Source organism: Kogia breviceps, chromosome 4 (genome assembly GCF_026419965.1).
Source record: "Kogia breviceps isolate mKogBre1 chromosome 4, mKogBre1 haplotype 1, whole genome shotgun sequence".
NCBI lineage: Eukaryota > Metazoa > Chordata > Mammalia > Artiodactyla > Physeteridae > Kogia > Kogia breviceps.
Window position 1 is genome coordinate 167,538,835 of NC_081313.1, and position 23,744 is coordinate 167,562,578.

The 23,744-nt window shown below is 39.0% G+C and overlaps 1 protein-coding gene across 11 annotated transcripts in view; it reads right to left on the reverse strand.

Moving 5' to 3' along the window:
* Window positions 1–23,744, reverse strand: part of FBXW11 (F-box and WD repeat domain containing 11) — a 127,715-nt gene that overhangs the window by 8,023 nt on the left and 95,948 nt on the right. For 7 of the 11 annotated variants that reach the window (XM_059060590.2, XM_059060588.2, XM_067032308.1 and 4 more), the window contains 8 exons: window positions 23,425–23,515; window positions 15,781–15,918; window positions 11,048–11,166; window positions 9,134–9,383; window positions 6,102–6,220; window positions 4,239–4,349; window positions 3,291–3,369; window positions 2,034–2,219 (listed from right to left, as the gene is read on the reverse strand). In XM_059060590.2, coding sequence (XP_058916573.1) covers window positions 2,058–2,219; window positions 3,291–3,369; window positions 4,239–4,349; window positions 6,102–6,220; window positions 9,134–9,383; window positions 11,048–11,166; window positions 15,781–15,918; window positions 23,425–23,515 — 1,069 coding nt within the window. In that variant the 3' untranslated portion in view covers window positions 2,034–2,057. The remainder of the gene's footprint in view (window positions 1–2,033; window positions 2,220–3,290; window positions 3,370–4,238; window positions 4,350–6,101; window positions 6,221–9,133; window positions 9,384–11,047; window positions 11,167–15,780; window positions 15,919–23,424; window positions 23,516–23,744) is intronic. The other 4 variants (XM_067032313.1, XM_067032315.1, XM_067032314.1 and 1 more) reach the window with 1 other exon arrangement.

Consider the following 23,744-nt stretch of genomic DNA (forward strand, 5'->3'; position numbering starts at 1 on the left):
AATCACTCAAGAAATCCTTGCCAGGCTTCCCTGGTGGTGCAGTGGTTACGAATCTGCCTGCCAATGCAGGGGACGCGGGTTTGAGCCCTGGTCCGGGAGGATCCCACAGGCTGCGGAGCAACTAAGCCCGTGTGCCACAACTGCCGAGCCTGCGCTCTAGAGCCCGTAAGCCACAACTACTGAAGCCCATGAGCCTGTGCTCCGCAACAAGAGAAGCCACCGCAATGAGAAGCCTGCACACCACAACGAAGATCAAATGCAGTGCCACCCCGCCCCCCAAAACAGAGATCCTTGCCTTCTTCCTCTGTAATTTCCTATAATTCAATAAACCTAAAAATTCTGCCATGTGAATTTCTCAACTGACTTGTGAAGAATCTATCCAGAGAGAAAGCAGCAAGGGAGATGGCCACTGTCACAAGAGCCAGTATGAACACACTTGAGACCAGGAATGGCAACTATTTATGTGGCTTACAGGTCACTACTGTGGCTCAGCTCCTATAGCCAGGGAGGCACAGCCAAGCCATCAAGGCACTTAGTCCTTCTGGGTCCACGTGGGGTCCCATCATCCTTCCAAAGGCAGTACACCAGCCAGTCACTACGGATCAAACTGAGTTGGCATGAAGAAACAATGCATTTGCCATTCCTGATGCAGATCCTTGGTTTATCACTAATAGATGGAACAGGGGCAAGACCAGAGGTCTGCATGCTTCTTCTTAAAGGGCCAGACTGTACATATTTTAGGTTACACAGTCTCTTTTGCAACTACTCAGCTCTGCCACTGAAGCACGAAAACAGCCACAGACAATACATAAAGAGATGAGCTGTGGCTGTGTTCCAATAAAACTATTTATGGGCACTGGAATTTGAATTTTATATAATTTTCACATGTTCTAAAATAATATTCTTCTTTTAATTGTTTCAAAGTATTTAAAGTGTAAAAAACTATTCTTAGATTGCTATGGTAAGGATAAAAAAAATAAGGCAGTGGGTCAAATTTGGCCTCCAGCTGTAGTCTGCCGACCCTGAATAAGACAAACTTCCTGGAGCAGAAATAAGGAGTATCTGAAAAGATGTCAACTTAGTGATCTAGAAACCAGTGATTCCCTATCTTTTCACCCAAAAAATGTCACGATTCTACACAGACTTTCTTTACATTTTCAATATTCAATGAACAGGAAAATATATAATGACAAAAAGCTACTAAGCATTAAGTAATGTTCTTACATAAATATGAATTTTATTAACACAGACTTTACATACATATATACATGATAGTACAAATATGCACAAACATTATTTATTCAATCTAAAAAGTTTAATGTGCACAGAATTCACAGGCCCCCTCGCAAAATTCTCAAGAGTTGGGAATACTGCTCCAGATGAACATGGTCATCAGTTCCAAGGACACTGCCAAGTAAGGCTTCTCATCCCCTAGCTGGACACCCTTAGTAATCAAAACATGCCATCATCAATGTTATTATGGCCCTAAGTCTTCCTGTAAACGGAGCAAAGGACTTGGCTTCCAGGGTACCTGTTGTGTCTAATGGATGAAGAACGAGTTTTAGGGGCTCTCTGAACAAACACCCTTCTTTGATTCCTACCCTACAGAATGGTGGTGGTGGGTGGATTGTAATGGGGGGGGGCAGGGAGGGGAGGTAGTTTTAAGTGTTCGCCTGATGGTGATTTTTTAAAAAATAAAAGATAGAACTGAAAGACAGGAAAGAGAGAAAAAGGAGATCCTTGCACCGCAAAACAGACTTTGGAGGACTTTACTGGTACTAAATTGGTATGACCTGGGAAAAGTTTTAAAAAACAGGAACCATGGTGTCTACCAATATGAAAACCCACAATAAGCAGGATTCCGATTTAATATCTTATTTTGATGTGACCATAAAGATCTAGCCTTATGCTAGAACTCTGCAAAGTTGATGCATCTAATGTTCCTATTACTGAGAAAGGAACCCAAATCATAAAATTTCCCCAAAGGGAAGGTGAATTCAATCAGCAAAATTAAAAGTGGGGGAAGTACTCACCTGAAACAGGTAAAGTGCAGACTGTTATCTGGAGATGTAAGTGTATGTTCTGGAGGGAGAACGGGTCTCACTCTGGGCACTGGGAGGCACATTTAAGAAATCCCAAATCAAAATTGTGTCATCATGGGAGCTGCTGATGATCTGAAATTCATCAAACTGTAGCCGAAACACACGTCCAGAATGTTCCTGTGAAACATAACAGCTTGATGCATAAAACGAAATCTTTACAATCCCTCCTATCTCACTACCAGGGAGTTGGCACAGGCTGAAAATACAGCTCCTTATCCAGGCTTCCTAAATAAGTTTCCACAGCTTTATTGAGCTTTGTCCTTCACCCTAGGAATACAGATTCTGCCTTCCCTTCTAGGCTTTTTCTTTAATTTAACTCTGTATCCTAGATCCTGGCCCATTAATATGTCCAAGGAAAAAAACTATGTGATCGTCTTACAAAGGGTCTTAAGAAGGTAAGCAACAATATTTAATACCCATTCTTGATACACTGTAAAAACTAGGACAAGAAGAATAGTGTTTTTAACACCACCAAGCATATCTATCTCAAACCACAGCTAACATCAAAATTAATGATGAAATACCAGAAGTCTTCCTATTAAAATCAAGAAGAAAACAAGAATGGCCCTGACTCAAGTTCTGCATGTTCTAGTCAATGAAAGGAGAGAAAAAATAGAAATAGAAGGTAAAACTACTGAAAATAAGAAAACTCTATCAATATTTTCAAACAACTGTCTCCTCAAAAATACAACAAAAGTAAACAGACTGTTAGAAATAATGAGCTTGGTAAAGTTGCTAAAACAAGATTAATACATAAAAATAAGGTATTCCTATATGCCAAGCAATAATCCGTAAAATACAGATTGAGGGGAAAGTCCACCATAATAGTACAAAAATGTGCTGAGTTATAAAACACAACAACACAATCACAGATACCCATATTAGGAAATCTCCCAAACTTGAAGACAGGAAGTACTTTATGTCTAGGAGGAAACCAGTCCACCTACAAATGAGGAAGACTGCTTTCATATTTTAAGTTGTGTTAATACTCTTTATAAAAAGAGCTCACAGAAATATGAATGTCAAATATTCTCTGATTTTGACTAAACAAAACTAACAGAACAGCGCATTTCTCAGAAGGCACGCTGTGAGGTACAGAAGCTTTCCAGTGATAGGCTCAGGGAGGTCTGTCTGCAGGTGGCCAACTGCCAGCACAGGGAAGCACTTCCCTTTCAACAGATCACATACCACCAATGTGCGCAGACACAACGTGCTTGCTGGGGCTCGGGGGTCGAGAGCAGCCTGCAAGTCCCAAACCTTGATTTTCCTAGAAAGGAAAATGAAATCACAGTTAGTGGAAAAGTCAACATTTTATATATTGTCACGCATTTCCTCGACAGAAAGGAGTACATTCGAACTGCCTATTTTAAAAGCTAATGGGAAACCTGCTGATGTTTTGACAAGGTATTTAAACCAATTACCCTTGATTTGGAAAAAAATAAGGGCCTACACATTCTCAGAATTGCTGAAATTGTGAAGAAATATTATTTGAAGGGAGACAAGAAAACAACTTCACATTATCTAAATTCAATTCCTGACTTGATAATCTATGTCACCAAATTCATTAATCAGGGGGCTCTCTAGGGCTGAGTAGGTGCCGCTGACAGAAGCTAGGGCTCTCTGTGAAATTCCAAGGATACCTTTCTCCAAACTAAGCAAATGCTGAAAGTTAATAATAGGAGTATGAACAGACCAACTAACCCGTCTGTGAAGTATATATAAGGTCATCTTGAAAGGTTTACGGTTGCCGTTTGCTCATTTTAAAAGTCATGAGGCTTTTTAAAGAGGACGTGTTCAATTCACCAAAAGGGGAAAAGAAATTTATCATTGAATTCACCAAAAAAAAAAAAAAAAATGCCTGGTTTAATTTAGCGCTGGGACAAGGAACTGAATTCCTGCAAAGCCTAAGCTACTCCCTGAGTTTACAATAATGGTTAAAAGCATAAGCTTATTAATTCATCCTTCTGGGTCTGAGTGTCCCCACTTGATCAAGTGGTATAATAATACCTGCCATCCACCATTACATAGGAAATACCTAGCATGTGACCTAGTACATACACAGCTGCTTAATATGCAGTACTTATTTTTCCTCTTCATATAGTTATGGCTGTGTATTTGAAAATTTGAAACACGTACCCATCATAGGCCCCACTGACAATCCTCTTGTTATCAAACCGGATGCATCGGACCAATTCTTCATGTCCCTCTAGGACTCTTAAACAGGCGCCACATTCAATATCCCACAGCCTTGAATGAAAAACAGATTTCTGTGAATCAACTTCCTATGCATGATTCAAACTATCCATATGTGATCGTCTCTACCCTGGGAATCTTTATTTCTACCTCGCTCCCAGTCCACATTATACACATGTGAAGATATGTGTGTACATTTGTACCATTCATGTGTTTTTTAAGAACTAACTTGGGAGAAAGGCTTACTTTTCATTTTATTTCCTTTTACATAGTTTGAAACCTTAAAAAATCACATGTATGTTGTTATTATTTAAATAATACCAACAAAGAAATTTCAATTGTATTTAGTTTGTAGGCATGCTCTTGATGTCTGAGTTGATGAAACCAAGTAGCCAAATGGTCTAGGAAGAATTTTTGGGGGGAGACAGGGATTGCAGGCCGTAAAGAAGAAAAAGGATGTAGGTGTGGGGAAGGTAATAAATACAGCCCAGGGGGTTAGGCTTCTACCACCAAGGTTAGAACCGGTGGACCAGCACAATGGTCTCCCTCTCCTGATGAGGCTTAGGGATTCCCCTTCCTAGATATAGACTGCATCCTAGGGCTGTCTAGGTTTACAAGGTCAGAGTGGGAGCCTCTCATTTGGCATATGCAGCGTCTTACAAATATAAACCCAGTGACTACCATCCAGCCTTTTTCTCTGTATATGATTTACGTAACAATTCTGGAAATAGAGATTTTTTTAAAATTATCACTGATTTAACTACATTATTTGCAAAAAGAAGCCACAGCAAACTAACATGTACAAAACAAAGTTAGCAAATTAATTCTATAATGACATTTTCTTAGCCTCCCCACTAGTACCTATCATACATCCAACGAATATTCTACCCTCAGCAAATGGTCTCATCAGTGTTAGTGATGATGGCTTCTCTAATCTACTGTGAAGAGAGCACTGCCACTATAGCTCCAAAGTGGTTCCCTTCCATAAACGATTCAGCAGTACACATTATTTTGTAGAAGCTCAGAGATTCCAATGAGGAAGTTAAGAATTGTTTATTGCTGAAATATTAAGTAATACCAAGCATAAAGAATGCAACAGAACCAAGATTCAATTCTCAACTGACTTTTATGATACCTTAAAACTTAAAATGATAAAGAAAACTTTTGGCAGTTAAAGCTACACTGCGTTTGCTTTCTTTCTTTTTCTAAAAAAAATAATCTTGAACCCCATCCTTATTTTGCCCAAACAGGCAATTTGATTATAAAAAAGCTACCAGAATACGTTGGGACAGTTGGAAAAATGACTTGGGGTAATTAAACAGATATTTAAGGGAAGTTCTTAATAAGATAAAAAGTATTTAAAGATATTCATATTTATTAAAGCAAGGACAATGAGTGTTGGGAAGAAAAAAGGGAGATAAGATAAATGACCAAACAGGAATTGATGACAGTGTCGGGAGAGAGAAATAAAGTACACTCCCCTCTGTTAGGGAGAGAGGCAGGAGCTCACTGGTAAGGGAAAGGAGAGCATCAGCCTGGAGGATCCTCTGTTCTGAGGCACTAGGGTATTAAGTGATCTTGGGTGGAGTCGAGGTTATAAAACCTTGTGCACTGGGGGAATCTTGGAAGAATACCCAGGGTATATACAATTTACCCACTTCAGTATGCAGAGCCAGAGAGATAAATAAAAGTTACCTAAAGTTTTCTTATCTGAAGCAGCCCCTCAAACTGAGCATCAGGACTGGAGATAAGTCAACACTATGGCAAAAATGAGCCCACTCTGTCAGCACACCAACTTCTACCCACCTTATGGTATTATCCGATGATCCACTAACAACCAGCCGATCCCTGTACTGGAGACAGGCGATGCCTCGCTTGTGCCCGTTCAGAGTACGAACAAATTCACAGGTGCTTGTGCTCCAGACCTGTACAACAAATTAGCAATATGTTTAAGAATAAATGCAGAAAAGCCCTTGCACAATATACCTTTAAAAAAAAATCAGAACTTCTAAGAATGACCACAATACCTGATTATGAAATACACTGGGGAGGTTGGGAAACAGACTGAACAGCATAACATTTCCTTAGCTGCTGAGTGATAAAACTGGAATGAAATACAGAGGGAAATTGTGAAGTCTCCAAACCTTGAGATCTTCACAAAGAGAACATCTCCTGGATGGTTCAGACATTCATTTGCCTAGAGGGAAGGGTCTGAGCCAGATTTTGTTTTTAGGCCAGGTGACACATCAAACCCAATGTAACTGATGTGAAAGGGCTTCACCTTTTGCATCCTCTTCTTTTCCAGCATAGTTTCTTGAACAGCTCCATTTGTTTTGACACATCACTCCTAATATTATGTATGTGGAATAAATAACCCCTCTTTTGTGAAGCTGTCTGCAAGACTTAGATGTCCATAGACACACTTAATACCAGCCAAATAAGGAGACACAAAGCAACCAATGTGCCCTGAATTATTTTACTAGCTGCATTTGTAGTTGAATGGGACAACCAGATATCCAGAGGCAAAAGGATGAAGTTGGATCCCTGTATCACACTGTATACAAAAATCTAATTCAACGTGGATCAATGATCTAAATGTAGGAGCTGAAACTGTAACTCTCAGAAGAAAACATAAGAGTAAATCTTTGTGACCTTGTATTAGACAACTGTTTCTTAGATATGATAATAAAAGCACAAGTAACAAAAAAAAATTGATAAACTGGACTTCATCAAAGTTAAAATTATTTGTGTTTCAAAGGACACCTTCAAGAAAGTGAAAAGATAACCCACAGGAAGAAAATATTTGCAAATCATTTATCTGATAAGGGACTTGTAACCAGAATATGTAAAGAACTTTTGCAACTAAATAATCTAAGTTTTGAAAAGAGCAAAAGATTTAAGTAGATGTCTCTTCAAAGAAGTTATAAAAATGGCCAATAAGCACATGAACAGATAGATGCTCAACATCATTGGTCATTAGGGAAATCGAAAGCAAAACTGCAGAGATACCACTAAATACCTATCAGGATGGCTATATTTAAAAAGACACACACACACACACACACACACACACACACACACACACACACACACACACACACACACACACACAAACAAGGGTTGGCAAGGATATGGAGAACTATCTGGGCTGATATTATGCAACATCTGTTTTGTACAAAGGCCCAAACCCTCTTGACTTCCAGGCACTGGTCTCGTACAAATTGGTGTGACTGAGTGGTGAGTGAGGTGCCAAAAATACTAGTTTTTCAGCTTCCAGACTCTATCCAATCTAAAAGTCTGATGCTATCTAGTCTGTGAACTGTGGGGCTAGACACTAGCATGCTGGCCAGTATGGGTCACAAAAGGAAGGTTTCTGAGCCCATACACTGTTGGTGGGATTGTTAAATGGTGAAGCCATTTTGGAAAACAGTTTGGCAGTTCCTCAAGATGTACAACACAGAGTTACCATCCCAAGAGAATTAAAAGTATATGTACATGCAACAATTTGTACACAAATATTTATGGCAGCATTATACATAACAGATAGAATGTGCAAACAATCAAAATGTCCATGAACTGACGAATGGATAAACAAAATGTGGTGCATCCAACACACAGAATTTTTCTAGTCATCAGAAGGAATGAAGTACTGATTCATGCTACAAAGTACATGGATGACCCTTGAAAACACTACACTAAGTGAAAGAAGCCAGACCCAAAAGGCCACATATATATGATAACATTTATCTGAAAAGTCTCAAATAGGCAAATCCATAGAAAGTAGATTAGTGATTGCCAGGGACTGGGGGGAGAGAATAGGGGTTGACTGCTAATGGGTATGAGGTTTTTTCAGAGGGTGATGAAGATGTTCTGAAACTAGTGATGACCATACAACACTGTGAATATACGAAACCACTGAATGGTATGCTTAAAATGATGAATCTTATGGTATGTGAATTATATCTCAATAAGGCTGTTATAAAAATATAAGGAAAGCTAAAATTTTAATAAGTTAACATGTACATTGGAACCAGCACTGCATTTACCATACCCAATGGATCACCCTAGACTACAAGTGCTTGTCACACGTCTGCCTCACACCACACGTTGAGCTCCTTGGAGGCAGGGACATGTCCTGTTCATCATCCTATCTCTAGCATCCAGCCCAGGGTCTATGGCATGGCAGGTTCTCAAGATTAGGTGAATAGGGCTTCCCTGGTGGCGCAGTGGTTGCGAGTCCGCCTGCCAATGCAGGGGACACAGGTTCGTGCCCCGGTCCGGGAAGATCCCACAGGCCGCGGAGCGGCTGGGCCCGTGAGACGTGGCCGCTGAGCCTGCACGTCCAGAGCCTGTGCTCCGCAATGGGAGAGGCCACAATAGTGAGAGGCCCGCGTACCACACACACAAAAAAAAGATTAGGTGAATAAATCAAATCTCAACTCTGTCACTAACTAGCTAATGTGGTCTCCAGGACAGTCCTCTGTGCCACATCTGTAAAATGTGGCTCAACAGAGTGCCGGGAGGGTGGAGTGAGGCAGTAATGGGAAGCTTCTGGCACATGGTACATGTCCCATAGGTTAGTTCTCTTCCCCTTAAAAAGGTTATCAACAATGTCCTTTCATGAAATAGGGGTCTCAGTCCGGACCCCATGACGCTTTTCTACGACCTTGCTTATGACTTGAGAAGCATAAAGAATGAGCACGCCTTGAGGTCTCATAAGCACAAGTAGAGGAGAATAAAGATCTTGCCAGATGCGAGGTTGGTATAAGCCACCTCTGCTTTCTCTATGTTCTAAAAGGGATGGGAACAAGCAGAGTTATGACTGCAGACACACTTACTTTGATAGTCCTGTCTCCAGAGGCAGACACTATGTACTTATCGTCAAAGTCTACTACATTGACAGCAGCACGGTGGCCAACCAGGACACGGCGTAAAGTGATATCAGTGGCAGAAGCCATGTCCCATACTGCGATGGAGCGGTCCTTGGAACAGGTCACCATCAGTCCATTGCTGAAGCGTAAGTGCAGTACAGCCTCGTTGTGGTGGATCAACGTGTTCAGAACTTCGCCCGTGTTCACATCCCAGACTCTATAGAACAGAAAAGCACAATGCTTAATTATCGAGACAACCAGGAAAAGATTCCTGTGTCTGTGCTCTGGGCCCATATTTAGTAGTAGGCTGGGGAAGTGTGGACTTCACGTGTATCTGGTGACTGGGACCTGACACCATGCTTAAAAGGAGCCCCCAGAAGCAATTTTTCTATTTGTGAAGAAATGGTAAGATGGTTTCAAGAAAGAAAGCCAATTCTGACTCCTGCCCAGGTATTTAGGGATGGTGTTTGCAGGCTTGTGCTGATGGCAAAAAATGATGCAAGGAAGTGGGCTTTGCAGTGAGTTTGAGATGACAGAGAGAAGATGGCTTGGTGGCTGGGTTCCAAGCTTAAGGTTCTTTTTGACCTCTGACAAGCTTTCGAGTCTATTATTTATCCACTGCAAACTGGAGACTGTAAGTCACGGTGTCTCATCAATCACCACACCCATCTATTTACCCAACTGCTTTATGGACAAAGCACGTGTCTCCAATTGCTTCACCCCTGAGATACAGGCTTCTTAGGGGCAGCCCTTTCATGTCATAACTTTTCTGTAACCCCAATCTCCTAAGGGGACAAGTTCGTGCAGAGCAGACGAAGAGACACTCAGGCTTCTAAGGCTGAGACATGACCTATGGTGGAAGCAGCAGCCTGGAAGCACTGACTCAGGGAAAGGATACTAGGCATGCTGGTGATTATTTCAATCTCTTAGGTGTGCCTGTAAAGCAATCCTCTTCAAATCTCTGACTCACTCTAGAAGAGGCATCTTCTTTCCTCCCCATGACACGCCTTCCTCAGGCTACCAGCAGTCCAGCTGAGGCTTCACTGTATTATCTCTAGGCTCTGGTGAACTCATCACTACAGCAAAATCCAAAGCCATCTGGTATGGAAAAACATCCTAGTCCCAGTGGTTTAGGAGTAGATCCCAATAATGTTTCCTTTCTACTCTCAATTCCAAACCAGCAGTCACTGCGCTTCCCTTCTACTGCAGAACACTGCCACTTCCATCTTCATCACTCTGCCCCTGGGGTGGCATCTGAAAACTAGTGTCTCCATTACTGGAAAAGCTACATAATATCAAGATAGTCTTGAGTGCTATAAATTCAAGGATCGAAATTAACTAACTTATGTGACTGAGTAAATTATTCGCCTCTCTGGCCTCCATTTCCCAATACTACGTCTATAAAAAAGAAGATACTACTTACTTTAGAAAGGTTGATGTGAGAATTCAATAGAATAACATTATATAAAATATCGGGCACATTATTTGTGTCTCTCAAAAAGTGCTGCAAATCTCTGCTTCTGACTCTTTTGGTATTTGTAGGTTACTGTCCACCACACTCCTAGAACACCCGCTTCCTTCCTCTCTCCTCTAGAGCGTGGTCTCCCAGGAGAAAGCTACCCTGATACTCTTAGGTACTGTGCTTTTACAGGAAGGCATGTTGCCATCTCTAGAATATACGGTAATGGGAATAGGACCTGCTTAACAAAAGTTAGCTTTCCTGCCTACTTTGCTCAAATGTACTTACACCAAAAGTGGCTTTGAAATACAGCATACAAAAACATATACAGAGCATGTGTGTACTTTTTCACAGAAGAGGAGGTGAATCTGTCTCCTTGTGGAAGGTATAGAAGTTCAGGCCAGTGAAATCAAATCACTCACCTCACTGTAGAGTCAGAAGAGCCAGTCACAATGACACGTTCATCATACTGGAGACAAAGGACAGAGCCAGTGTGTCCCGTTAACACTTTCAAACATTCCAAGCTGGTTTTATCCCAAATCTATTGAGACAAAATCAAACACAAACAGTAATTTAGTATATCACATTCTGATAAATGTTTTTATCATACCTTATTTTCTGAATCATAAAACAAAACAAAGCTGTGTTACAGTAAATAAGAGCAGTAAACATCAAACAGGTGGTAAATGACAAGAGGGGAAGAAGAGGCAATACTGAATAACTTCCAGAATAGATATACTACTTTGTTTACTTTGTCCCCATAACTACTGTGCCCATTATACTTAACAGCTTTATAAAGAGAATTCTTAAATAAACTCTGTGAAAAGAGTTGGCTTACCCTCTGGAAAACAATGTGACAGGATCTATTAAGAGCCTTTAAAAATGCATACCCCTTAACCCATTACATTTGTTTATGAAAGTTTAAAAATGAAAAATGTTCAGCATCTCAGAATAACTTCAAAGTAAATTATGAAGAGCTTTTAATGAGAAAACACACTGCTTTATTATAGTTACTTTTTAAAAAAAAATCAGAATAAAAGTCATCTCTATAGTGACATAAACATTATGTATATTTAAAAAAAAAAAGATTAAAAGAAAGTAAAATGTTGATAGTTGGCTTTGTACTCTGAATGCCGTTTTTCTCCTCTCTTTTGATCTTTCCAGTGTTTTCCAAGTTTTAATAATGTCCCAAAATAATGGGGGGATGGAAAGTGATTTTTTTCAAAGACTGTTTTGTTAAAAGTAGAGTCTATGGAACTATTTCTTCCCTTGTAAAAATACTATTATAATTTGCAGTGTCCCTAACGTTTACTACAAATGGCCAAGATATTATAAGCACTACAGACAGTTAAGTGTCCTTCTATAATAGTAAGGCTTGCTTCTAATTTCTGACCTAGTAGAACCACAGCTATTTTGAAAGTGTGAGCTGATCAAGGACTGAAGCAGAATGAAGTATAGAAGGTTTCCAACCATTGGTCTAGACTGAGCTCTCTAAAGCGTATTTCTGCTCCATTGTTCCGTGTCTTATAAATCAAGTGTAGGTCTAATTTAGGCATGGGTGTGCCTCTATTAAGAGAATTCTTTAGAAACATCCAGTGTAAGTGAAATGCAAGCCCATGGCCAGCCCATGCTTTGACAAGGTCATTATAAACCATTCTTACCTACTCCTTAAAGGAGAACTGCCAAAATTACATAATAACACTTTCAAGAGCATATTTGTGGCCACAGGTTAGGACTATCAATAAGTATTACATAAAAATAGAGTTCTGTGGTCAAATATGTTTTCAAAGTTGGAAAACTCTGGGTGTCTCTACTGTATGTCTTCTCAGAGCCTTTACATGCTACTGTAACCTGTAAATTTCTAAGAAAGGGATACAGCATGCAGTGTTTTCTAAATTTCTTTGAAGGGAATTACTCTTCAAAGCAATATCCTTTGGATTCACATCCACAGAATACCTTTTGGGAAACACTATAATACATATAGGAAACCAACAAATCAGTTTCTTTATATTCTATAATTCAGTGATTTTTTGCCCTAGTTATTGGAATTATTGAAATTCCACTATTTTATAAAACAAAAAACACACAAGCAAAAATACCTTTTAATTCACCCGAAGTAAAACAATATAGAAAACAAGGCCAAGGGGAGAAAGCCCACTACAACCTATCTTCCCAGTTGACTGTAACTAAAAACTCTAGACAAAATACAAAAACAACTAGCTGAGGACTCTGAAAACTGTGAGGGGAAGGGCAGCCAGGAGAAAGCAAGTATTATATTGAATACACTGTAGCAAGCGGTAAGAGTTTGGAGACAGGATCCACATGGGGTGAGTTTACCATTCTTTCTGTTTTCTGTTTTCTCATTTCCTTCTTTTGTGGTCTTGACCCAAAGGCAGGTCCAGATAAAGGAATTGCACAGTGAAACAGCAGCACAGGCAGCTACAATCTGAGAAACTAGTCTTTCTGGACAGAAAGGCTGAAAAAGGAATCCTTGGGGACCAAAGAGTGTGCGAAAGACCCTATTTTCTTTTTTTCTTTTCTCAAACGGCTTTGATCCAAAGGACAAGCCCAGTCATGGAGATGTACTGCAGAGCAGTGGAACAGGTAACTAAAATTCTAAGAGAAACCCCATTTTTCTGGCCAAAGGAAAATGAAGAAAGGATCCTTGTGGGCTGTAGAGACTTAGGGAAATCCAAAACAGGAAAGAGCTGGAAAAAAGAAAAAGGCTTCCCTAATTGTATATGAGAACCCACACAACACATGACTTGGGCTTGCCCTTAAGCAGTGCATGCACAGGACAGACTACACTAGCACAGCAAAGGTCGTAAAAAGCGTCCTGATATTTAAACTACCACTGAAGTCTCAGACTAAACTCTGAGTAGTGCAAGCCCAAGACAGACAGACCCGAAGTAGCATGGCAAAAAGCAGAAAAGAGATTAGAACCAACCCCCACTAACTAGGTTGACCACCTGCTTCAGAAAATACTCACACATATTCTCCAGAGGATTATAACATGATCCATAGACTTTACAATACAACATCCATAATATACAAGATATAATCCAAAATTACTTGACATTCAAAAGCCAAGAAAAGTGACCAATTCTCAGGGGAACAGACAATCAACACATGACAAGCTAGAGATTACCCAAATGTTGTCATGGTCAAAGACTTCAAAGCAGTTGTTGTAACTATACTCCATGAAGTAAAGATAAACATGCTTGATATGAATGAATAGAGAGAAGTTCTCAGTAGAGAAATAGAAACTATATAAAATATAATATCTGAACCCTTAAAATTCACTCAATGGGGGAAAATAGCAGAATACAGATGAAAAATTCAGTCAATTTGAAGACAGGCTAAGAGAGATTATCCAGAAAAGAAAAGGAAAAAAGATTGGAAAAAAGTAAGACAGTATCAAGAGATCTAATATTTGTGTAATTAGAGTCTCAGAAGGAGAGGAGAAAGAAATTGGTGCAGAAACAAAAATAAATAACGGCCCAAACTTCTGAAATTTGGTGAAAGACATAAATTTATAGATTCAAAAAGCTCAGTGAAAGAATTCTTAGATATGACATCAAAAGGATGAGGCATAAAAGAAAACACTGGCAAACTAGACTAGACAAATTAAAATCTTCTGCTCTACTTAAGATATCCTTGAGAAAGTGAAACAACAAGTCACAGAATGGAAGAAAATATTTGCAAAACATATCTAAAAAAGGACTTGTATCCACAATATATAAAGAGCTCTCAAAACCCAATAATATGAAAATAGAAAACCCATTTTAAAATTGTACAAAAGATCTGAATAGAAATTTCACCAATGAATATACAGATGGCAAATAAGCATGTGAAAAGATGCTCATTATCACTGATCACTGGAGAAATGTAACTTTAAACCAAAATGAGATATGTCTACATACCTATTCAAATGGCTAATATCCAAAAAAAAAAGCCCTGAGACTACCAAGAGCTGACCAGGATGCAGAACAAAAGGAATTCTCATACATCGTTGATGGGAATGTAAAATGGTATAGCCACTTGAAAAAACAGCTTGGCCGTTTCTTCCCAGGTAAAACGTACACTTACCATGAGTTAGCAATCCCACTCCTAGGTTTTTATCCAAGTGAACTGAAAACGTACGTTCTCGCAAAAATGTGCATGCATATGTTTACAGTGTCTTTGTTCATAATTGTGAAAAACTGTGAACACAAATGTCCTTCAATAGGTAAATGGATAAACACACTGTGGTGTAACCATAAAGCAGAATGCTACTCACCAATAAAAAGGAACTAACTATTGTTATGTGCAACAATGCAGAAGAATCTCAAATGCACAATGCTAAGCATAAAAAGCCAGACTCAAAAGGCTACATACTGTGTGAGTCCATTTACAGGACATTCTTGAAAAGGCAAAATTATGGGGACAGAAAAAAAGATCAGTGGTTGTCAGGACCCGGGGGAAAAGTGGGTAAACGCAAAACAGCAGGACAAAGGAATCTGGCGGATGATGGAACTATTCTGGATCTTGATAGTAACTGTTATGGTTGCACAACTCTTTGTGCTTGTCAAAGCTCACGGAACTTTACACCAAAAACAGTGCATGTAAATTATAACTAAAAGTAAAATTATCCCACAATGTTTTCTTAAATATGAGAAAATAAGCTACAAACAATGTGAAACAAAATCTGTTAGAGCCATTAAACACAGAGAAATGATCCAGTTTATCTACTATTGAAAAGTAAATAAAAACAATATAAATTGCTCTATCATTCTTTTGTGTTATCAACTGAGTCTTTCACAGAAACCATAAAAGGTAATGACTTTCATTTATATGCAAGTCAGCAACACTTTTACCAGCTAGCTAAGAAATCAAAAGAGCCCTGTGGATACTGAGATATTTTCTACTTGCACCTAAATACAGAATACAGAAAGTGAATGTGCTTAGAGAAGGGTAAGAAGCAAGAAAATCCAAGGGTGCAGTGTTAGTAGAGGGAAACGCTCTGGCTCTAGTTCTTTAGAACCACGCAGACAGCTGCCAAGATTGAGTGGAACAGATAAAAACCAATCAGGAGGAAATGGAGAGACTGTTACATCTAATGTCTAACATGTAACCACAATTCTAAAAATAATACATACAAAATGCAGTCATTCACCTTAATAGAATTATCTCGAAGGCCACTGATAATTTTTTCATCATCATACTGTAAACAGTAGACACCTTTACTATTTTCAGAGCGGCACTGAATCCTCTGCAAGTTGTGTCGTCCACACCGCCAGTTAGATTCTATAGTCTAAGGGAAAAAGGAGGCAACAGATGAGTTTTTGTGAATCAACTATTCTATTAGGGTTCAGACTTTGGGGTTCCAGAAACAGCATACCACTGATACTCCATCTTGGTTTGCATAACTGTCTGTGGATAGGAATCACACTCTTTTCCAAGTAAGACATTAGCCCAACAATATTTTTCCTCATATGTTCCCTGCCCATCTGGCAACTGTCACAGGATTTCCAATGAGTTTGGGTTGGGTTTGAAAAAAATGGCCTAGACAGAATTCAATATGTTTAAAGAATGCCATTTGCACCCAAAACATACAAATAAATAGTAACTCATTGGGTCACTCTCTAATGCCAGTTAAAATATCTGGCAGAAGACCACCACTAACATTAAGCATATACTAACAATCTGTGTATCCATCCAGAGCACTGATTGTCCTGATCATTGAGAAAAGATACTGACAACTACTACATGCCAACTACTATAGAAGGAATTTTATTATCCATTTTTAATCTTCTACCAGACTGAAGCTCCTTTAGAATAAGAATGGTACATTTCAGCCCTGGATTCTCGTTCTTTCATCATTCATACAACACTTACTGAGATGTTAGTATATTCCAGGTACTGACTGTGCCAGGCACGGGGATGAAAAGACTGACAAGAAGCATACTGCTTTCAAAGGATGCAACTGCAATACACAGGCACGCAGTAACTGGAATTGGATATACTCTAATCATGTTTATTTGGTTACATGATCCACACATTAACCTTGGAAGGAAGTTCTCCTTACTTCCCTTTTGCAAACAAGGAAACAAGAGTTTAACTTGCCTGAGGCCACAAAACTAGTAACTGGATGAGTTGGAAATCACACCCAGTTCTTCCTGACTCTGAGTCCATGCTTTTTCTACTAATATATGCAGTGTCTACAAAGAAAGTATAGCCCTAGCTATTATGGCAGTGAACAGATAAAAAGTTCAGTAACAACTCCAGATAAAATATCAGTCCCAAATGAGTGATTAGAAACTGTAAGCGCTGCAGGACTAAAGGGATCTTAAACAGCGCGATAGCCTGAGACCAGTGGGCAAAGTTTAAAGAAGAAGTGGGTCATGCCCAGAGCACTAGAAGACCTAACCTTCAGTAGTGGATGTCAAGGATTTTCAAGATCAAAAGATACACTAAGAATAACCAAAGTATACATTCCTGATCCTTGAATTTAGGGGACAATAGGGACTCCAATTGGCTATACCTGAGAGTTCAGGATCTAGCTCAAAAGACATATCTGAGTAGCTAATTATCTGAGTAGCTAAAAGTTTAATTAGTTGCTTTAGTGAAGAAAGGAGATAAATCTCATCTTTATTCACAATAAGCACTTAATTACTGGTTCTGCTGACAACTAACAAACCATGATTCCTCTTATTTTGAAGGCAACATGCTTCTGTATGCTCTAAAATGTTAAAATTTACTGAATGTTATGCCAGGTACCACACTTCCATAACACTATGCTATGTGTTTTATATAGTTTATAGTTAATTTAATCATCACAATTCTGAAGCCAAAATTATTGTCCTCATTTTACAGAATAAAGAAATGGAGGATTGGAGACACTGATACATGTATACTTAAACTGTATATGAGGAAACTGTTTCCTCATTTGTGGCCTCAGTACTTAGCACAGGAGCCTGGAAATATAAGCCCTGCCCTCAAAGAGTTCCCATACATAGCCTTGAGAGAGGGCAGGATCACATATTTCCAACACCCAGGGGATGCAAAGAGGTGCCATGGAGGTGCCATGAGCGAGAAACAGCTCATCTGTCCATCTGCTACCAAATCAGAGCTTCTGAGCCAGCATCGTCATCTCTACTGAGTTTGTAAAATGTCAGACATAAAACCGCATTTCAAAAACAAACAACCAAACAAAACAAAAACAAAAATTTACCCCACTGTGGCTACCGCTACCAAGGTAGACAATAGATATGTCTGTAAGCAACTTTTTAAAAAGGGATTCAGAATATAAAGAATTTCTTAAATTGAACTCAATGCTTAGAATCAATTAGAGAAATAATGTATTTTTAGAGAGTGACTGAGCCACATCAGCATGCTAAGCACACGAGGAAAATGCTGACTTAGGTGGCAGACCTACTGGTAACAAGTCTTATTCATGGCCAGTGACTCCTGGCAGTGGTTAACAACGTTCAGGCTACACCCTGGGGGCCCAGAAGGTTGCTGCTAAATGTGACTCCACATAAACCCAAAGTATTACAAAGACGAATATATAACCTGTCTTATCAATATATATGGTGATATTTTCGAAATTCATATCGTCGTTCTTAGTTTTAAAACATGCACAATTGCTTTAAAATATTATTGAATCAGTAAGCAGTTTTGCTACTCTGTATAATATTTCAATGAATAGAAAAAGCACATTTATTTACTATCACATGGGAGCTTGAAAAAAAATTTTTTAACTTTCGTATGGGAATCCCTATACCAAAAAGAATCTCCTACATGCTCTCCCACTACTCTAAAATGTTTTTGAGAACCAAGAGACTTGGTTATAATCTATTACTGTACTTAAAGCCCTGAGGACACAGCAGAGAGAAGCTGGGTAAGGCAACACAATCAGCCTGTGATACACCCATCCCCTAAGATGTCTGGACAGAGAACACTACCCAACATAAAAGGCCAAGCCATACCCTCTATCTCCAACCCTCAAACAAAAGCCAGAGGCCAGGACCTCTCAAAAGCTCTGCTAGATAACAAGCTTTCATTCTAAGTCAAGTAGAAGTTAGGAAATGGCTTAGCTTCTCAACACTCAGAACGAGCCTATTTTCTAAAATACATTTCTGAATTTTAAAAGAAAAAGGCTTACCAAATCATTTTTGATGGGTCATTTTAGGAAGTTCCCATCTAGGGCTGTTTTAAAAATTATTAGGTTCCTGAATGCCAAAACAAATACAGTTTGTTTCAAAATGCCAGGAAAGGGACACTAAATGAGACCAGGGAGCTGACTACTTTGTTACACACCAACCCGGTGTAATTCCTAAGACTTTACTCTTCTCAATTCTCAAGGCCACCCACAAAAGAAAGCAACACTTCCTGCTGACTGTGCCTGCCCAAAATACTACCTACCACCATACTTGACGACCTCAACTGGCTTATGTAAGCCAGGACTTTTTCAGAAAAACTAGACCTTTAAAAATGGAAGGCAGCCCATTGTAGTAGAAAATACCTAGGTCAATTAGCAGCTTTAGCAAATGACTTGGAGTGTTTGAGTTGCAGTCTCCTCCTCTGTAAGATAATATATACTTTCTCAAATCTGTTGGAAGGATCAAATGAGATTACATACATACAGTGCTTATCACAGTGCCTACAAACGGTAGCAGTGACGCTCTTTCTCATTTGTGGAGAACACTGACCAAAAGGAGTAGGCTGTGACCAAAAAAAATCTCACCAAATTGCCGGGAACTGTTGTCTCAGTCTAGGCTGATCTTCAATGCTGATAGCCCTGAGCCCTCCCCAACCATTCCCAGGAAGGGGCTCAGCCTGCAAATGCAATTCAACAATCATCTTAACTTCAGCAGTAGGAATACAGGGCATACACAGGTGCACCTCTTTAATGATGCAGATACCTGCCATTTCACTTCGACATCATGTGGTGTGGCTACTGTAGAGGAATATTTCATGTTTTTGAGAACTTGTAAAATCCCCTTACCCTGTGCAAATTTTCAAAATACTGGGAAAGTAGCCATGATACACAGAGTATACAGCAGCATTTAAATTGGCAATAGAGTGAAAACAGATGTCTGAGTATGAAGGAATAACATTATTTTTAGAAGCCTAAACACAACTGGGTGGGTGGGCAAATTTCAGCATTTTCTGGTTAGGACAATGTTAATATCAAGTTTGCAAACCACAAGAAAGCTCCCCACTTTCCCTGAATAAAATGTGGTTTATTAAAAGGTGCGATACAACACACCATCATTTTACTAGTGGTCTGTTCCAAGGAGAGTGCTTCAAAGGCTTTAATCCAGTGAATAAAAAAAGGAAAAAGGCATATTACATGAAAGAGTTTGCCACTACTCTGAGATGGCAAAAGAGAAAAATCCAAGTTCAGGACATCAGAACTCTGACTGCTTGAGTCTATTATAACAACTCCCATCTCTCTGTTGAGGGACATCTGAGGGCATGGTAGGGCGAAAAGAGCATGGACTTTGGACTAAGAGTCTCAGTTTTGAAAAATTGAGGACTAAATTAAATTACTGTGGCAAAGTACCTAACAGTAATCTCATCATTAATAATAATGATGATGATGATAATAACAATTAAGACTCTAGATTGCAAAGGAAATATGGCTGCTTCTTTTAGGACTGGCCTCAGGTTTTCCAGGAATTCCTTCTCAATTCAGAGGCACTCTAAACTCTCTCCCTCCCACCCTACCCCCTCTTCTTCTCTCTCCCCGTGTGTGTATGTGTGTGTGTATGGCAAGAGCACCCATGAGAGATGAACCTTTGCAGAGAACTAAGAATTCTTATTCTCTTCAGACTTCAATTCTCACATTCTCATTTCCTGAATAATAGGGGTTGGCCACACTAAGCCAGGTTCCCTACTTTTTTCTTAAAAATTAGCCAATTTCTGTTGGGTCAATGTGGAAGGGCAAGGTCATCTGCTTGTCAGAGCCAAATATGGGAATGGATAGATGACAGGAGCCAGCACATGAAGTGGAGCTGTCAAGGTAGAGCAAGAAGGACAGAAAGCAAAAGGTGCTGTGAACTGGCAACCCTGCAAAGCATATGGGAAAAACCACGAGATTCCAAGGCTGTGTATGGGCAACCAGGGAGGGGGACAAAAACATCCACTTGATGTTCAGGGTGTAATTTATCTTTTGGCAATAGGCTTAAAACCCTCTAAAGCACTACCTTTGCCGTAACTGGACTAAAACAAGGCCAACTAATCTTATCTTAACTCATATGCTTTTTTCAACTAAGAGTAAAGGACACCGAGTTTTCACGCAATTGGACAAAGATGAGAAGATCATCTTGAAAAGTCTGTAGGCACTTAACAACATACCTCTTTCTCCTTCTCTTCTGGAATTTTCTACTTTGAAAACGACAAACAACAACACTAAGCCTAGAGCTGGCCAGACCTCAGTTAAAATCCCTTCTCTTCTACTTAACTATGTAGGAAGATCTAAAATTTCTCTTAGTCTCAGTTTCCCCTCCTTACAGATGAGGATGACAGGTAGCTTGTTTTAAGAGTTAAATGCAGTTAATAATCTACGTAAGTCACACAACGTGGTTCATGAGTATACTGCGAGGGCGCAAAAGAGGGTACTTGTAATTATATAATCTGCTTGTGAGGGTTTTGCACCAGGCACATGGGTAACAGCCAAGCCTGTGAGTCTCTCATTTGTATGACCCATGGATCACTGACACAACTCTCTGCTTTGTGTGTCTACCCAGGAAGAATAAAACACATTCACAAAACAGAGGTAAAGAACTCTATTTTGATGAAGTACCAGTGATCTATAGCACACAAAAAGTTGCATTAAGTGCAGAAGAATATAAGGTTGATCACAGACTCCACTACTCACTAGCTGTATAACCATGGGCAAGCTATTTAACCTGGGTGAGCCTCAGGTTCCTCAATTTTAAATATGGACAGGGCCTACCTTTCAAGTATTGTCCAGAGTGTTAAATGAGAAAATGCATTATAAAATGCTGAAAGTATCTAGGACAAGTAAACACTCTATACATGGTACATTATTTTTATTATTATTACTATGAGTGAAAGTACCAAAGTATAAAAACATCATCCCTTAAACTAAGAGATCTAGCCCACAAAAATCTGGAGGAGACTCTTGTGGCCAACCAGTGGGTTTTCCTAAACCACACTTTAAGAACCACTGGGTAGACCACCATGATATAGAGGTTTTGTGTCAAAAAGGGTTTCCCCCCATAGCTCTATTTTCCCTCACATCTGCCTCCTCCTAACTTTAAAATATTATTTCAGCCTGAGGAAATGGTTATGTTAGGTGGTGTCACATACTGTCATGCCATAGAAAACTGAGTTCATACTGTCGATTAAAACAGTACTAATGGGAATTAAATAAAATATGTCACCAAATCTTCAACCTGATCAAAGTTCTTCCAGAGTTCCTATTTATTAATGATTGACCTTAGACATCATCCTTCTTATAATAAAGTAGTTGCTGAAATTATTCAAGAAAATGTGGAGATACTTTATAAAGAATAGTTGGGAGAAAAAAAGTAACAAGTAATATAGTTTTTAAGATCTATGCATAAGCAGTGTCTTAGTAAAACTACATGGGGTAAAAGACAATCCCTCTAACCTGAAACACACATACACCAACCTAACGTTCAAGTTAACACTATGTTTCAGCTACTAAAACTGTAGGAGCAATTTATTCTGTTTTGAACTGCCAAGGGATCAGTTAATTCCTAAACTTTAGGATTTGTATGGCAGAAGTTTTAAATCATTTAACCTTCCCTATAAGGTTACTTTATAGCTCATTTTAGGGAAGAGAATACTCAAGACAATGGCTTGCATTTGAAATAATGATATTCCAGTCATATTCAGATTTACTGTTAACAAAGCGATTCCATTAGTTCACATCTGCCTTAAAAAGAAGGCAGCGGGGAGGGGCCTCCAAAAAAAGCACGTTTCCCCATTAATGAATTTTGGCACAATAACTTTTATGTCTATCACCTGGGGGTGAGGATTACTTCATGTTTGGGAAACTGAGTATAACTTTATGGTTGATACAGCATTGCCTAGCAAAGGCTGAACTTTTTTGCCAAGGAGGAAATAGTGAAGTACCCAAGACCTGCCAAGAACACATGTGAAAGAGTTAATCAGAAATGCCTGTGCATGTCTTTCTTGGTTCAAGGAAAAGGGCTAAATAATAAAACTGAACTAATTAGAACACATGAACAATATCAAACATCTCCAATGTTTCTCATCAAGTTCACAGAGTTTTACTGGTCTGGGGAAGTTACACTCAAATCCAAAATGGTCCACGAGCATAATTTGCTCTATAAAAGCCACTTAACTATTGCTTAGAATCATATTTGAGTCCTTTTAATGAAAAAGTATGGGAAATTTACAGAGGAAACTGAGACTGTGCCTTCTCTAGTTCTCTGGAGATGGCTCAAAAAATGTAAAACTATGCTTACCTGAAAAACTGGGCCTTGGATTTTGGAAATTTCATCAAATTAAAATAAAAAGTTAATTTTGGATTAAGGTTTTAATTAACTGGTAGCCTTGCAGAAGCATTTCATGTTTTAGAAAAGTTAGATTATTTTTTACAAAAAGGCACTATCTACTCTGAAGGATAGCTGCAGATTACACAGTGATTGTGACATATTTGCTCTAAGACTTCAACTTAAAAAAAAACAACAACAGTTCTATGATTTTAGAACTAGACAACTAAGAAGACTAAGACAACAAAAAAGTTGAGAACAAGACACAAAGAGCCCATAAAACAGATAAATCATAAAATTACCTCTATATCCTGGATAATCTTTGGGTATAATGACCTATAAAATGAATTGGGAGGGCCATCTGTTGGTCTGTTTTTAAACAGGTACTGATCCCTGGCAAATAAAAACAAACAGATGTTACATTTTTGCACATAAAAGTGTGAATTTTATTTAAACATAGTGCTTACAAAGATGTATCTTTCAAGTCTTTTGACATGCATTGACCTTTAACAGTTCAAAAGCAGGATTTCTGACAATTAAATGTACATGTTAGGCACAAGTTTACTTCAACTTACAGTTCCTTTAGCGTGATCCTAACCTTTTATTTTCTGATACCCAACAC